This window comes from Micromys minutus (genome assembly GCF_963924665.1).
Source record: "Micromys minutus genome assembly, chromosome: 23".
In the NCBI taxonomy this organism is placed as follows: Eukaryota; Metazoa; Chordata; class Mammalia; order Rodentia; family Muridae; genus Micromys; species Micromys minutus.
The window spans coordinates 18597168-18615327 of NC_137958.1; the positions used below are offsets into that span (position 1 = coordinate 18597168).

Genomic DNA, 18160 nt, shown 5'->3' on the forward strand with positions numbered 1-18160 from the left:
AATATTTTAGTACCAGAAAACTAAAAGCAAAATGTCATCTGCAATATGTATATTATCTATCTAAATAGAATAGAACAGAATTTTAGAAATGTATTGGAATATATACAAATTATTTCACTGTATTTTCAAATTACATTATGTAAAATTTAGTTGAAGAACTCTTGAGTACCCATGTAGCAGTGTCTGATACCAAGAGAAATCAGACTTGTGCTTTCTTTTCTTTTTCATTGGATATGCTCTGTATTTACATTTCAAATGTTATACTCTTCCCGCTCCCCTCCTTCCTCCCCCTCAACTTGTTTCCATGAAGGTGCTCCTTCTCCCAATCACCCTCCCCACCTCAGTGCCTTGGCTGATGTTGACATTGTTTTTCCCATGAGGGTGCAAATCTATCTGCTGCTTCAGTCCTTTCTCTAGCTGGAGACCCTGTGTTCAGTCTGATGTTTACCTGTGAGCATTCTCATCTGTATCTGTATGACTGGAAGAGCCTCTGAGGAGACATCCATGTCATGTTTACTGGCAGGAACCAGACTTGTGGTTTCTATAGCCTCTGTTACTATGATTTTGCTCACATATTCTGGTTCCTATGACTTTGTCTAGGCTTGCAGGAATCACTAAGCCATAGAGATCCAGAAATGTAATAAGTAATAATTATATTGGATTCATTATTGAAGACATTCCTAACCAGATCTTTATGAAGGTGGTTGAAATATAATTATAAATATAAATGTAAGAATAATAAGACAAGAAAATTAAATATAACCTGATTACTGTAATAGGAAGAAACAAAAGTATGTAAACATTTAGTCAATACCACCCTAAACAAGAATTACTTAAAAACATGAAAAGAAATACATAGATAATAATCTCAATACTTTCTACAATGGAATCAGTATATAAAAAATGGAACACATGATTTATTTTTAGAAAAATATTTGATAGATTTACTATATAAATTGAAGTTGCTTCAGAAGAAATAAAATTTGGTGCTGATAGTAGTTACACATACAAAAATGTTTTATTTTACTCCTCAATGTAATAAATATTTTATAAATTAAAACATAGTGAACTAAATTTTACTAAGCCCCAAGTACATCATCTTAGTTGTTTAAAATATGGTTGTTATTTAAACCAAGATATCACCACAAATAATAATTGAGGGGCTAGCGCAAGTGAAATATGTCATCTATGCCTTTTGTGTCTACTTGAATGATCGTAATGAGTACTCTTCCCAAAAATATCTGATATACTAGAAATATTGATTTAAACCCCCTTACATCTTTCATTTCTCTCAACTATACTTCTTTCAAGGTTCAGGATCATGTCATTTCCTCCAGAATGGGCAAATAAATAAGGGGTATGGACTTTGGTGTCACCCTCATCTGCTTGTAAAATTTATTCCTCACTTCAATTACTTTATGAGAAGAGCTATTTTATGAATTGTTAAAATATAAAATATAAAAAGTCACTATAAAGCAATTAATATTTCCATATGGTAGACCTTTAAAGTATTGGTTTCTCCCTTTTCTGCATGTGAATTTTTCTTCTTGTCTACCCAACTTTACTTGCTTTTTTATCTCCACAATACTTTAATATAGAAGCACAGACAACCACATGCATGTATGTTACTCAATGGTCTTGCAACCCCCTCAGGCGCTCCATGAGTTTTCCTTATAAATTCAGTACTGGAGATGCTCTGTTCTTATAATAATATTCTTTACATGAAGTCTGGTAGGAGCATCACAATGCCCATCAAAGTGATTAAATAAAGTCCTTTCTTCATTAAATGACTGAACTTGCCTGGCAAGTATTTAGGTTAATAAACTAGTCTGTGTTAGAACTAACTCTCGTTGCTACCAAAAGTCTGTAAAATTCCTACTTACTTGCTCTTGATGTTGACTCAGGGGTCTAGAGTGAACCAGTCTTTCTGGCAGTTTCCGATCCAGACCGTGGCCATTTTCCAACCGAGACTCCCTGGGTTTATCAAACCAATCTGTTTCCTCCCGACGCAAGTGATAGGCTTTGGGGACCAAGGAAACATCATACATTGCAACTGCAACTAATACAGGTGATAGAGGGAAGCAAATGGCCTGCAGGATTAGCATGCACTGGGTTTCTTAACCATAGCATGCATTTCAGACATAAGTCCCATCAGAACTAGAAGCATTTCTAATAGTATCTACAAATTCTCACACAACACAATAACCTAGAGAAGAGGCACACCAATCCACAACATCGCATAGTAAAGCAACATGAACTTAACACTTTAAATCAATAGAGATGACATTTTGACAATAAATGAATTAACAAAGGTATATTTAAAAATAATTTCATTCCACGTAAGTCCAACAGTTCCCACTTAGAAATCTAACCCTACAACTTACCATGTATGGTCAAAAGACAACAGTAGATGCCCTTTGCCCAAATGCCAGTTTCTATGAACATTCCCTTCTTGCATAAAGCAAACAAAGCACATGGCTAATTTTGGACATTTATATAAGTCAAGCAGCAGCATATGGCAGCTGGCTATAATACTGAGTGAATATGTTTTTGAAAATATGATATTTATTTGACCATTATTTCTAAGACACCCATGTGTCACTGCTAGAAACGCTTGTACAAGAACTTAATAGCTTAACAATAAAACATATAAAATAGATATATAGGAGAATGTTTTAATATAAATAAAATCATCTGAATTTTAACACTGAGTTAGAAATTTGAAATTACTTTTCTTTTTAACTTGCCAGCGTGCTACAACTTGACAGTATTTTGAGAATTGAATCACATTTAAAGCATTCCAAACTGAATTTAAAAGTTTTCATGTAGTTCTGTCAGTACTTTCCAGGTTTTATAAACTATTTCAAAGGAACTAAAACTTCTATTTTACTGAATTTCTAAAACTGACTTAGTATACATTGCTTATTCTTGGTAATCCCTGGTTCTATTGTTGGTCCTCCATTAACAGACTTTAGAATGAATATATTGTTGTTTCTCAGTTGGCAGAAGGAAGGACCTGTGCTCTTGCTTATCCTGATCCATGATGCTTCTAAACTATCACCAGCTGAGCTCTCATTGTTAAAGTTGTCTTTTTGTGTCTATCTTGTACAAATTCCCAGAGACTGCTATTTCTGTCATTTATTGGCTAGCAAGGATAAACAACCAGTGTATGCACCACAACTCAGCTGCATATCTGTCCAATGGCATGCCACTATCTCTCCACCTAAACATGGAATGAGAGGTAAATATTATAAATGCAACAAATTTAGATTTTATGCCTGGGTTGTGGCTGCATATACAGCCACATTAATTGACGTGTCTATTAGACTAGCAGTTCCTTGAAGAGGAAATTTACATTCTCCTCTTTCAATTTTTGTCCTCTCTGTTATATGAAGCACAGTTTGTGGAATGAAATAAAGATAGAGTTACTATCACCATCCAAAGAAAAAAAGGCAAATGTAATTATGGTAGTTTTAAATAAATACCTTCTCCTTACATCTCATTTATAGAAATATAATATTCTTTTCATGATTTAGTTGATAGTTATTGTGACAAAATACAGTGCTAATTTGAAGCTGAGTGAATGAATTGACAAAATTATGCAGCATAACCTATACTTGATAAATAAAACAATAAACCAAATTGTTATTGGTCTAAATTTTCTAGATTATACTTAACCTCCATTAGGAAAATTAATTTTATATACGTATTATATATGTTTACCACACATACATGTTTTAAAAATGAAAAAGAAAGTAATGAACTATTGTGTTTTCAATATGTAGCTGTCTTGAATAATATAGAAGATTATTGAATATATAACTTTTCTAATTGAATTTTAAATACAACTGCCTAAAATGTGGTTTAGGCAGCTCTGGATATTATAATTATGATAGAACCTCAACCTTATCCAACTTTAATCAGTTTATTTCCAATTCTGAGGACCCATCTTCCCTTGTGTAACTGAATGAAAAAGATATCCACCATCTTCCATGGGAATTCAAAATCAACTTAAAGCAACCAGATTGAGTGATTGTTCCCGTATCACAATCTTGTTTTCCTCTGGGGGGGGGTGTTGCCAGCTATTTTGGGTTAGCTATTCCTCACAGCTCATACTTGATTTATAGTAGCAGAACAATGTTAGACACATTTTATCAAATGTAACATTTCTGTTCCATGTTGATTTATATTTGTCTTTATTTCTATTTTACTAGAAAAACTTGACATATTTACATGACATACTAACATTGAAAATATGTAACACTCTACTTTGCAAATATTTTAAAGGTGTCCATTACAATCCAATTACAAAGTTGCTAATGTAATCTAATTGGTTATAGCCTTTTATCTAAATATATTGATAAGTTTTATAAATTAGTTTTGTCTGCTTTATTTTAAAAAGCATTTAGGTTCTCAAATTTCACTTCAATCATTTCATGCTTTGGCATCATTTTTATTTGCTTTAATACTATGTAGAGTACCTGTTATCTTATCATATACATACACATATATGATTAATAAATATAAACACATGTATATATGTGTACATATATATTCAAAATGGAAGTTCAGCCATTTGTGTCTATTGCTAAATACCAAACTTACAGACTTCTATACTTATACACCACATAAAAATACTCAGTTAATTTTATATGCATGGAATAATATAAATGCCACATTTGGGCTAATAACAAACATTACATGTCTAATACCAAGTTTAAGACTGGCTGTCAGATTCTTTCCAAGTGATTATTATCTATGTGCACAAATCCTTTAGAAAATGAGTTGTTCCAAGAGTTCTTGTTTTGTTTTGTTTTTTTTTTTTTTTTAGATATAGCCATTGAATAGCTTCTTAGTTTGTTTTAATAGCAATTTATCTATCTGAAATGAGTGCAAAATATATACCAGACTAAATAAGCAACTTTGCGCATGTTATAATTCCTGACAGTCAAGTGGATCTATTCAAACATTGGCCTAGTACAAATATACACAACTGAAAGTGCTACTAAGATAAGAAACTGTCAGTGAAAATGGTCAGCCAACCAGCTTGTAACAAGTAAAATCAAGTTAAAAAAGAAACTTAGTTAGAACTTCATAAGCAAAGGAACTGGTTTGTTTCCTTTAGGCCTATGGACATATTCTGTTCAGAAAACACTCTATATTTCATCTTTAAAATCATATCTGTGTGAACATATAGAGTAAAAATGAAAATGCTCTTCAGAAAAACATTTTCATGTGAATTTTTACTGAGAAAGTTAGATTAAAATGGGAGGACAGTCACCTTTCTGTAATATTTTTTGAGTATACAAATGAATGAAATAACTTTTTATTCACTTAGAAATGTTTTATTTCCAGAATGTTAATCCCACATATACCAAACACAAACCAATAAACAGGCTGGGTATGGAAGCTCATGTTTTTATACAAGCACTTATGTGCTTAAGATCAGAGGATCACCATATATCTGAAACTAGCATGAACTATAGGCCTGCAAGGACTACAGAACAGTATCTAACACAAAAGTTTAATGAAGTAAATTATATATGTATATATATATATGTGTGTGTGTGTGTATGTGTTATTGTGTGTGTATGTGTATGTGTGTGTGTGTATCATATAGATTTGTATAAAATAACTTTTAAAATCTTCATATTTGTCAAAGAATTTTCACTTTAGAGAAATTTTAGTGTAGTATGTACTTGCTAAGCTAAAAAAGTAGCAAAACTCTTTTTGGTAAACATCGGTAAAATGACAGAAGGAAAGGCATTGAAATGTCCAAAGGGCACAGCAGGACAGCTACACTCTACAAAGTGGTCTCTTTTATTCAGTTTTAAGTAGAAAGAATATTTTGTACATACTGAAAAAGTATTTTCCATACCATGATTAGAATGAAAACTTCTAATACATACCATAAAATTGTACAAATTTGTCAGTAATGATCCTCATAATAAATGGAGATGAAACAAAGATGCTTACTTAATGACAATAATAATTTTTCTTTAAATTAACATCAAGCTATTGCAAAAACTCTCATAAAAAGAATAACCTCTGATCTAGGAAACATCTCCATGACAAAATATTAGTCTATAGTTCTAACTCTTAATGATTTTATTAAAATTAATTAACTATATTAAAATATATTTGTAATTCTTCCCAGTTATGTATTTTAAGGGTGACCATATTTTATTAATAGAATTGGGTAATAGTTGATGAAAAAAGTCAGACACAAAACAAATCAGGTCAACAATTAAGAAACAGAGTAAAATAATAAAATTCAAACAATCAAAGAAAAACATGCCACCATGTCTACACACAAGAAATCCACATACAAGAAATGAAACTGAAATGAACATGCACAAATTGCATAAAGACGGAATACATCCTCGGACAAAGAAAATTAAGCATGCGGAAAGATAAAAGTTTGAGTTTTGAGAGTAACAGGATAGTATGAGGCCCCATTTACCTTCACTGTCAGACATAGCATGTTGGAAGTCATCCATGATGAATGCTATGTCACGGTCATAACCCCTTGTCCGTGACTCTTCTCTCATGTGTTGCTGAACTTCAGGCAGTGAGTGGCTTGATCCAAACTGATCCCTTGTGTCTGCAGATATGGGGGGCAAAGGTCCAGCTGCAGCCCTGGCCATTCCCATTGGTTGACCAACAGGGCTTAGTGGACTCTCTTCTTCAGAATTTTGGGCCACAATTGGTATTCTTCCTCTGCTCTGGCTGATTGGTAAGCTGGTGGGCTTGGTTCTGGAAGAAGATGAAGAATGGCCAAAGGAGACGTCCAAAGCTTCAGCGTCTTGAGCTTTCAATCTTAGTGATGAGCTGGAAGAATCCCTCTTAATTGATAAATCAAGGCCATAGACAGAGGAAGGCCTGGACCTGCTCCCACTGCTGTATGGCTTATCTGCTTCATCCTGCAGAGCCGACCGGATGGTATTTCCCAATGTGCCTAGGCCTGACCCAAGTGATGAGCCCATAAATTTCTGTTGATCTGTAATATTTTTTCTGAGGCCAAATGTAATATCATCTTGAAGTAGCCTTGCCCTAGAAGAAATGCCACTAATGGATGAAGTGCCGGAGCTCATGTATGTGGGATAGTCAGGTTCAAGGTCTCTACTTTCTTGAATAGGTGAAAACTTAGACATTTTCGGGTCAATTAATGATTTTTTATGCTTTGACTGCTTTTGGTAAAGTATGGCTGCAGGTAATTGTTTGGCAGCTTGCTTTTCAAGGGTCAGTCTACTGATGCTATACTTTTCAGACTTGGGAAAGTGCCTGTAGCTAGTATCTGCATGGTAGTAATGTGAGAGACCAGCTAGGTGATCTAAGCTCTCCGTGCCTCTCCGGAATTCTTGCTTCATCTGATGTTTCAGAAGCTTTAACTCATAAGGATCCTCCATCGGATCCTCCTCTGCTTTCACATAGCTATGCAATCTGGAGGAAGTCTGCAAAGGCGCTAGGAAGTCTGTCACTTCCTGAGACCTCCGTGTCTCCGTGCTTCTAAGGAGACGATCTGTTTTGGACAGATCCTTTTCATGAAGACTAAACGCAGTGCTCAGTGCCGCTGTCCCTTTGGTAATGTCTCCAATGTCATCTATTAGGACGTAGTTCCTCGAAGTGTGTTGGTCAATGTCTGCGTAGAAGGAGTCTGCAGATATGCTTGATATTGGACTGCTTGCGATGCTGCTTCGTTCCTCCAAGCCGATTCTCAAGTCTAAACTATTGTACTTACTTCCAAGATGGGAAACCGCGTAGGTGTTATCAGTAGAAACCGGAGCAATCATCAGGGGTTGGTTGCGAATCACCTCATAGTTCGACGTTATCTTAGGCTCCAGATACAGTGTGGTTTGCCGAGGTTTCTGTTGTATCACCATCATCTGTGACGGTAGCTGATAGGAAGGTTGCGGAGTTGGAGTGGGTTGAGCCTGGGGTGTGAATGACATTGTCGCCACAGCTTGGAAGGTTGGTTGGGTCTGATAAGGTGAAACTTGCTGGTGGTATAATGTCTGCTGTTGAAAGTGAGACTGTTGCGTGTATGGAGTCGGGGCCTGGGTGGGAAGAGCAGGAGATGAGTACTGGTATTGTGTGTAAGGACTTGTCGGAGGAACCAGTTGAGCTTCCGTTTGGGTTTGCGGTGGTATGAACTGACTGAACTCAGTCTGAGGAGCTGTTCTCGGCCGCTCAATGCCGTGCTGACTTTCCACACGGCTCGGCCGGCTACTGCTGACCTCGCTGTCAGACATGTAATCGCGGTCCTCAGCTACCCCCTGCAGGTAGGCACGCTCTCTCTTTTCTCTCTCCTTCAATAACGCTTCTTTTCTCCTGTTAATTCCCATCTCCAGATAGCGGAGCTTGGCATCAATCTCCTTTTCTTCTTCATCAAGTTCTGCTTGCTTCTTTCTCAGCTTGGCAGACTCCCTTTCCACGAGATCGAGCTCTCGGTCAATGTCCTGGAGAATCTTGGCTCGGGCCATGGTATTGGTTCTGCACATCCTTCTCCTAGAAGCAGTGCCCATGGTGCTGTAAGTTGACTGTGTGCCGGTGGACGCCTCCTCAGGAGGGGGATTTGGCAGTGTTCTCTTCACTTTTTTCTGAGTCCCAGAGGCTGTCATGGTTTGAGAACCTTTAGTCTACAATCGAGTAAACAAAATATAGTGCTTGGTTATCGAATAAGAAAATCAAACTAAAAAGAAAAAAAAACCTACATAATTTACACTTGAATAAGACGTTAGCACAATAAAACAAAAATTCACTCATTTTCAATCCAAGTTAATAAACATAAGATTGTTTACTTAATCTAGGATTCGGCAACCGTGTTTCTCATTTGAAAATCAATATTCCTGTTTTGAAGATTTGTGTCTGACTTGCTAGTTACACATTGCAACTATCTTGCCTTTTCCAGTATTTGCATGATTATTTGGATTTTGGTATTCCTTAGCACCTCTACCTTCTTCTGATTGTTTTGGCAGCATGGTCAGAGACAAAATGATTTACCACAATACAAGTTTATTTGAGCCAGTTTTGGAGCCAGCTTCCATCAGGTAAAACAACAAACAGCTGGTAGCTCATGAGATACTTTTTGTTTTGTTTTAGTAATTTGTCATAAACTTGCCTTTTAAGGGACACCAGTCTAGAGATGCTTCAAACCAGAATAGCCAGAAGCATGTGCAATTACTGTAAAGTTACAACACTGATGTTCTCAAAGCTGCTGTGCCTGAGACATGCTCACAGTAGAGCTTAATTTAATCTCCATTCTCAGCCTTGTTCTACAAAAGGTGCTCCTTCCCTCTCTAGCAATCCGAAGGGGCAATTCCTCCCTACCCTTCAACCATCAACCATTTATGACAAAAATAGATGATACATTCTTCTGAGTTTTGGAAACACAATTTTATTTCTTTATTATTTATGATTATATTATAATAATGATTTTAAATTACTTCTCATGAATTAGGTCACATCTGTCCCTGTGCTTCTGTGGCTTTCAAACATCATTTCCTAATCCACTCTCTCATGGTCTAATCTGCTCTCCTATAGAGATTTTTATGACGTATGGATAAGGCACATTTCTTAAGCAGTTGTTGCACATATTCCTAATTCTTATCCTCATTATGTTTACTTTACATATGATGCATAATTAAGCCAAGGGGCTGTTATGAAGGTCAAATGAGACCGTTGTTTTAATACTACAGGTACTCATTAACTACTTCTTCAAAAATATAATTCTGCAGGACTCTGTAACTTCCAGATAAACTTATATTTAATATACATTAGACGTTTAAGTTATTAATGAAGGTTTAACTTTCATTGTTTACTCTGGCAACATAACTGGTTATGAATGTGGAGACTTGGGAAGGTGCTACCCAGAGGGAAGCAGAGTTCAACGAGTGAAAACTTAGCCACTTGTGACTAAGTAGGTTATGACATTTTCAAAAAGATTTAGTTTATTTTGTGTATTTTGAGTGCATAAATATACGTGTGTGTGCATGCGCATATCATCAGTAATATTTTTAAATTGTTGGGAGAACAAAATGTCAGTCACATTGGAAAGTTTCACTGGGGCTGAAAAGGAGATGTCATCCTGAAACTAGAAAACTCTAGCTAAACAAGCCAGGAAGACTGAAATATCTCCCATGCTCGTGGATTATTACGGTCAACACAGTGAAAATGGCCATCTTATCCTAAAGCAATCTACAGATTTAACACAACCCACGACAAAATTCCAATATAATTCTTCACAGACCTGGAAAAAAAAAAAAAACTACTCAACTTCATAAGGAAAATCAACAATCCCAGGATAGCAAAAACAATCCTGTCTGATAAAAGAACTTCTGGAAGAATCACCATTTCTAATTTGAAGCTGCACTAAAGAACAATAGTCATGAAAACTGCATGGTGTTGGTACAGAAAATCATAGGTTCATCAATGAAATTGAATTAAAGACCCAAATACAAATTCACACAGCTATGGACAGCTGATTATTTATAAAGAATACAGAATTATGCAATGAGAGAAAAAGCATTTTTAACAAATGGTGCTGGTTTATCTGAATGCCTGAATGCAAAAGAATGCAAATAGATCCATATCTGTCACTCTGAACAAAACTCCAGTTCAAGTGAATCAAAGACCTCACTATAAAACTAGATACACTGAATCTTACAGAAAAGATAATAGGAAGTAGTCATGAGTACACTGACATGGGATATAACGCTCCTGAACAGAACACTAATACCTCAGGCATTAAAATTGACAATTAATAAAAGGGACCTCATGAAACTGAAAACTTTCTGTATGGCAAAGTCTACCACTAATATGACAAAATGTCAGCCTACAGAATGGGAAAATATTTTTACTAACTCCACGTCTGACAGAAGGCTAATTTCCACAACAGTACATCCTAACTCTCTCTCTCTTTCTATCTATCTGTCTTTCTTTCTTTCTATCTATCTATCTGTCTATCTATCTATCTATCTATCTATCTATCCATTTATCTATCTATCTATCTTTTTATCTATGCAAATATGATGAGTCATTTGGTTTGTTGATATAATATGTATATGTATATATATGTGTGTGTGAGTGCATATAAATATAAATATATATAATGCAACTAATGCAATTTAAAAATATGATTCAAATTTAAATAGAAAATTCTCAACAGAGAAATCTTGAATGGTCAAAAGCATTTAAAGAAATTTTCCTCATCCTTAGTTATCAGAGAAATACAAATCAGAAGGACTAAGATTCTATCTTATACTCATTAGAATGACTAATATATAAAACACAATTGGCATATAATTCTGGTGAGAATGTGGAGCATCCTCCCATTGCTAGTGGAAGTACAAACCCATACAACCACTTTGGAAATCAATATTGTGGTTTCTCACACAAACTGGAGATTGATTTATATAAGAACCCATCTATAATACCTCTGGACATAAGACACTCCATCTTACAACAAGAATACTTGTTCAGTTATGTTCATAGCAGCTATGGTGGTTTGAATATGCTTGGCCAAGGTAGTAGTGGCAATTCTGGAGTTGTGGCATTGTTGGAGGAAGCTTCATTGTTGGGGGTAGGCTTTGAGATTCCTATATTCAGGATTCACCCAATGTGGAAGGAGAACTTCCTCATAGCTGCCTGCAGACCAGAGTCTCCTGGCTGCCTTCTGATCAAGATGTAGAACTCTCAGCTTCTTCTCCAGCACATATCTGCCTGGATGCTCCCATGATTCCTGACATGATGATAATGGACTGAACCTTTAAAACTGTAAACCAAACCAATTAAATGTTGTCTTTTATAAAAGTTGCCTTGGCCATGGATCTCTTAATAGCAATGAAACCCTAAGTTAGCATATTTATTCATAATAGAATCAACCTAGATATCCCTCAATGGAAGAACACTTGTACAAAGAAAATATAGTACATTTATGTAATGGCATATTGTTCAGGTTTTAAAAAGATCATGAACTCTAATGACAAAAGAATGGAATTAGTAAAAAAAAATTAACAAAAAAAAAACAAAACAAAACAAAACAAAACCCAAAAACATCCTGAGTGAGGAAACCCAGACCCAGAAAGAAAAATTTTGGTATGTACTCACTGATAAGTGGATATTACCTGTAAAGTAAAATCTACAGACCCAGAGAGATTAGGTAACAAGGATTTCTCAATGGAAGGATACACAAATATCTCTGGGAAGGGGAAATAAAATAGTTATAGCAGGTGAACTATGGGTGAGTGGGGACCAGAACAGGAGGCAGCAGGTCAGGAAGGATGGCGGGAAAGGTGGGAGAGTAAAACAACTGGAATGGAGGAGCATTCGGGGGTAACCTAGAAATGCAGTGCAATGGAAACTCCCAGGAATCTATGAGGTTAATCCTAACTAAGACTCTTAGTAATGGATGATATAGAGCCTGAACTGTTCACCTCCTATAACCAGGCAATACTTCCAGTGGAGGGACTTGGAGACCTATCCAGCCATGTCTTAAGACCTACCATTTGTCCTGTCTTCAAGATAAGATCGGGTATGACACAGCTTTGTAAAGAAACATACTTAGAAAGGATTTTCGTTCAATAGTGGTACAGTTCTATGGGTTCATTCTCTCCCCATATGTCAGCTAAAGATGGTTAAAGAGGAAAGGTTTATATAAAGTGATTTTTCTTTTAGAAGATGGAACTGATTCATACTAAATAGTACAAGTCAACCAAAATTGCTAATAAATAAGATATTTTGATAATATAAGGTAGAATTCCCTAGAGAAAGAGTCTTGTTTTATATTAGTTCATGCAATTTGACAAGAGATGTATTAGAAGACTATATGGAGTATTGGTCTTATTTTCAGATGGGGCAAGGAAAAGATAATAGGTATAACAAACGTGGGATCTGAACAAATGCATGGCTTTAAGTGGATAAATATTTCCTATGAAAGGACCTGAGTCAAATCTAAGTTTTCAGGAAAATAGCAGGGATCATCTGGCTTCATTATCAGGTTCCATAAACATCCATTTTCAGCATCCATAAGTAGAATCAGATCCAGTGATTCCTAACGTAAGCATGGAGAGGAACTCTGGAAAAATAAATGAATGTATGGGAACCTACAAAAAAAAAACTTTGAAAAACTGTATCTATATTAAAATCTCAATCTATCCAGGCCATTCTCTTTCAGAGAGTGAAGGCAACCCTGGTTATTATGTCAGGGTCACATTATCCAGGAGCATATGAAATACAGGGGCAAGCCATAGAAATGTCGGTACTCTGTCCCTGGCTCTGCTGGTGATAGAGTTCACTGCTTAGCAATCAGTGCGGCTTTGTCCAAAGAAAAACTCTGACAGCCCAATTTAATTTCCTTCTGCGATAATGCAGCTGTCAGAGCAGATAATCCAGATGGAACAAAGATCATCTAGCAGTGCCTCAGCAGGTCAACTTAATGTCTTCCTCCAATGGTCGCCAAAATAGTTGTGCCTGTTGGACTGCAAAAGAGCAGTAGGATCTATTGGTTTCATATGCAGATTATGGGCAATCATGGTCAGGCATGCATGCATGCACACACTCACACACACCCACACACACACTTCACACACATATTTATGATCATTTTGTTAATATATTTTTAGCCTTGTTCCTAATCCTTTAGAAGGAGATTTTGTCAGCACTGGGTGACTGTTTTGGACTATGGAAGCTGTTTATCCATATGGAGGGACTTGATCTACCACATATTATATAAAACTGATGTCATTCTGTACTGCCAAGCATCTCCTGAAGTCTGAGAAGCCTTTAGCTAATACTCACAGAAGTTAGGAGATGTTTCCATGAAGAGATTATTGTTTTATTATGATTAAATCTATCTGCTGAAGTGGAGAAGGCTACTGTTTGTATTTTTCTCAGAGGGATTAGTCTGAGTAGGAAAGCACATATTTTGTAAAACAAAAAGTTATTCAGAGAATGGTGACTTGGAAGATTTGGGTAGGATAAACTACATAAGAACAAGGAGCATTTATGGTCTGATAGGACAGTGATGGGTTGACAACGTAGCAAAGATAAAAAGGTACTAGATTATTTGCCTCATTATCTGCTTGCACCATGCTGCTAAAATAAGTTCACTTTTCTTGATTACTTTTATTCAGGTCTACATAAAAACAACAATAACAAAACAAATCAAAACAAAAAACAGCCCTCCCAAAACATATAAACCTTCATGCCTTTAAATCTTTAGTAAGAAAGGAAATGGAAATGTGTAGAGATTTTACATCCTCCATGTAAAAAAAAAAAACAATATAAAACATGCCTCACCGTTTTTATTTAACTTGGAGACAGTAGATTACAAAATGATGATGAAGTTATAGGTAAGCCTAACAGAATATACAGAAAGACATGTATATCTTACTTCTTTTCAATTAAAGCCAGGGCAAGTAGAATTAACCCTGAAAAGCCAATGGAAACAGTAAGGCTGTTTTCCTGTTTCTACATCATCTGTAACAAGAACCTCCAGAGGAAGCCCTATGGGTTTTGAGACAAAGTAACACTGGAGAGGAGAAACAGTCAAGAGCATGTCCTCCACAGTACACCATTAGGTAAGTTTTCACAGACAGCTTTCATCCTCCTCTCTATTATTCACCCCTCTGGGTTTAATGGAAAAGAAATGATGGTTCTACTCATAGATAATTGCATTGAATACTGTTGCATTATCTCAAAACCATTGTACATTGCAACAAAGTACAGTGCCTTGTATATATGAAGCAAGGATGTCAAACTTTTAGACCACAGTGCTAAAGACCATGAGTAACTGCTTCCACCATCAAAATAACTAAATGAATAAATGAATAAGTAAATAATAAAATTGCTGTTAGGAAGAATTTATTCCTAGTGAATGGAATTGGAATTGTCTTGAGGAAACTGAAATTGTGAGAGTTGAGGGGCAATAATAAAAGTAAAATGGATGATAAGGATGATGATGATGGTGGTGGTGGTGGTGGTGGTGGTGTTGGTGGTGTTGATGATGTGTGAGAAGCTGAATTTTATCAACCCAGTAATAAAAGATAAAAAACAAAGTAATAAAACATACTTAAAGGTTTCATAATGAGTTCTTTATGCTTTTTATAAACTTAAAATGCACTCAGTATTTCACTCAACATCTTTAAGCTTTCCTTAATGTACCTAGTGTCCTAGTTTGCTTTGTTTTCTTGCTGAAAGTCAGTGCTCTTAGGCTGAGCAGTGAAGCAGAAAACGAGTTTCTACCTCACTGGACAGAGTATTAGAGATGCCAGTCTGTGTGACATTTATTGCCTCATATTTTATGGGAAGTCCAAAAGAGATTAATTTCTCCTTTTTCCAAATCTGTATAAAGTATTTTAGAAAGAACTCAGAAGTTTTGTTAAGGTGATATATTTATGCGCATTTATATTTCTATCGACCATCGCTTTCTTCCCCGTTCCTTTCTATTCTTTCAAATATTTTATTACATTTATTAAAACAATACATATGGTTTTTAAGGCTTTTTGTGCAGATAAATGGCCATATTATGTTTCTTTTTCTCTTTTTCCCTTTTGAATGCTATATTCTATTATTGTCCCCAAAAGCAGGGTTCAATAAAAACTGTGATATCTCATAATAGCTTTTAGACTGGTATTTTACTTAGAGTGAATGTTTCAGTAAATGGCAAAATCCTTCTGAAACCATAATAATCAATGACAGCACCTCTAAGAAAAGGATAGAATATACACTACCTCTTTTTAACTATCACTGAAGAAAAAGCAACAAAATGATATGAAGTTGTAGTCTCACACACTATCCTCAAGACCAATTCTTTCTGTACATAAAGTAACTATTTGTTTTCTTATCAGCATGTTAGTTACCTCTTTACTGATAAGATCATTTACATTCTCTAGAGAAATCCTTGCTCAAGCTCCTGACTTTAAACTGAAGCAAAGGTTGCTCATTTAGTGTATTACCATTTAGAAACTAGACTAGACTGATTTCTAGAAGGCTTCCCTAAGTCAGGCCATCTCCACGAGGACAATTATCAGTAAGTCAATGCTTTTCCTAGTTCTCCAAATCCCTCTGCTGGTATTTCATGGCAATAAAATTACTCTGCATGGAGTTCAAGGATTTGATATATGCCCACTGCTTTAGTGTTTTTCTACTTGTTGTGGTAAAATATTTGGGCAAAAGCAAGATAAAAAAGAAATGGTACAGCATGGCTCACAGTTCAAAGGTATACTTTTTGATTGTATAAAAGTCAAAGCAGCAGGTATGTGAAGCAACCCTACAAAAAATCTTCAAGTGATTCTAGACTGTCAAGGTGATAATCAACATCAACCATCACAAAAACATTCCTTTATTTTATAATTCTCTCCTCAACATAGTCTCTCAAATTTTACTGAGTGAAAACACTTTCCATTTTTTACCTGGTCTGTAATGTGCTATACCTCTACAGACATCAGTTACTAGAAATTATATTGTCACATTCCTACATGTATCTATCATGTTGGGTTTTAAACATTTTGTATATACTTTCAAGTACATGTCATATGCTATGACTTGTGTCATGGTGGCTCATGTTGAATGGCTTGCTTCTTAGTTTGACAAGGAAGAGTGTGGAACTTAATGGGGTGGGGTCAGTAGGAAGTCTTTAGATCAACTGGGGATATATTACCAGAAATAACTGTGGGGCTTTAGCCTTTCTACGCTCTTCTCTATCCTTACAGATTTTACCTTATGTATGTGTTCCTCACCAAATTGCCTGAGATAAAGGCCTTTCCCTTGAAGTTCCACAAACAACTTTTTTCATGAAGTGGACGCTAATGGATTTTTGTCTTGAATATGAATACAGAGAAAATTGGGTAAAATACCATACTTGTAACTAGTACTTTCATTCTGACTCAGGTTGAAAAGGTAAGGATAATGTCTATACCAAAATACAAAAACTTAATTTTTGTGATATGAATATTTTAAGCAACTGAGGTCAATTTGAATTTTAATTTTAAAGCTTTTTTTAAAAAAGACAATTAATGTTGAGTATATTTAACTAAAATTTGTTCATTATGTTTGTAAAAGCAGGCCTTATGTGAAAAGACTAGCTATTTCAACTAGTATTCTCTCATGACTCTAAGGATGGGCAGGATAAATGTATGTTGGTTTCAGTTAAAGACATTGCAATCAAAAATATAATATTACATAATATTTACATGCTATATTTCTCATTTAAAGGATTTTAAATGACAGTGTTATACATACAAACTCTAAAATCAGTATATTAATTATATTGATTCTAAGTATATGATATTTTGGCAATTAAATTACTGCTCGTGAGAAAAATATGTATGTAAATTTTAATTAAATCAGTAAAATTTAATGTATTTTTGTTCGTGATTTAAGCTTTTTGGTGTGGGTGGGTGTTTGTTTCTTTGCTTGCTTGCTTTTTGTTTTGTTTTGTTTTGTTTAGACAATGTCATATGTAGTACAAGCTAGTTTTCAATTTTCTATTTAGCCAGCGGTAGCTTAGAACTGTAGGTTATCCTGACTTTTTCTCACAAGCACAAACATTACCAAGCCCAGTGTGATCTAGGCTAATTTGTAAAGTCTTAATGAAAAATTAGAAAAATTATAAAAATCACTAAAGAAACAGTTTTAAAACAGAAAAATCATATATGTAAATTAAAATAGTTTAAATGATGCAACAGAATCCTCATACAAAACAGAGATACCCAAGGTATACAAAAAACTCAAGAAGTTAGACACCAGAGAATCAAACAATCTTATTAAAAATGGGGTTATAGAGCTAAGCAAAAAGTTCTCAATTGAGGAATATCTAATGGCTGAGAAGCATCAAAGAAATTGCTCGACATCCTTAGTCATCAGAGAAATGCAAATCAAAACAACCCTGAGATTCCACCTCACTCCAGTCAGAATAGCTAAGATCAAAAATTCAGATGACAGCAGATGCTGGCAAGGATGCAGAGAAAGAGGAACACTTTTCCACTGTTGGTGGGGTTGTAAACTGGTACAACCACTCTGGAAATCAGTCTGGTGATTCCTCAAGAAAAAAAAAAGACCCAGTTATTCCACTTCTGGGCATATACCCCAGTGAAGCTCCAACATACAACAAATACACATGTACCACAATGTTCATAGCACCCCTATTTATAATAGCTAG

The 18160-nt window shown here is 35.3% G+C and overlaps 1 protein-coding gene across 1 annotated transcript in view; it reads right to left on the reverse strand.

The window, feature by feature from the left end:
- Positions 1-18160, reverse strand: part of PCLO (piccolo presynaptic cytomatrix protein) — a gene marked incomplete at both ends in the record, with an annotated part of 299800 nt that overhangs the window by 110332 nt on the left and 171308 nt on the right. Inside the window, 2 exons of the mRNA XM_080936500.1 lie at positions 1884-2020; positions 6464-8639. Of these exons, the coding sequence (XP_080792626.1) occupies positions 1884-2020; positions 6464-8639 (2313 nt within the window). The remainder of the gene's footprint in view (positions 1-1883; positions 2021-6463; positions 8640-18160) is intronic.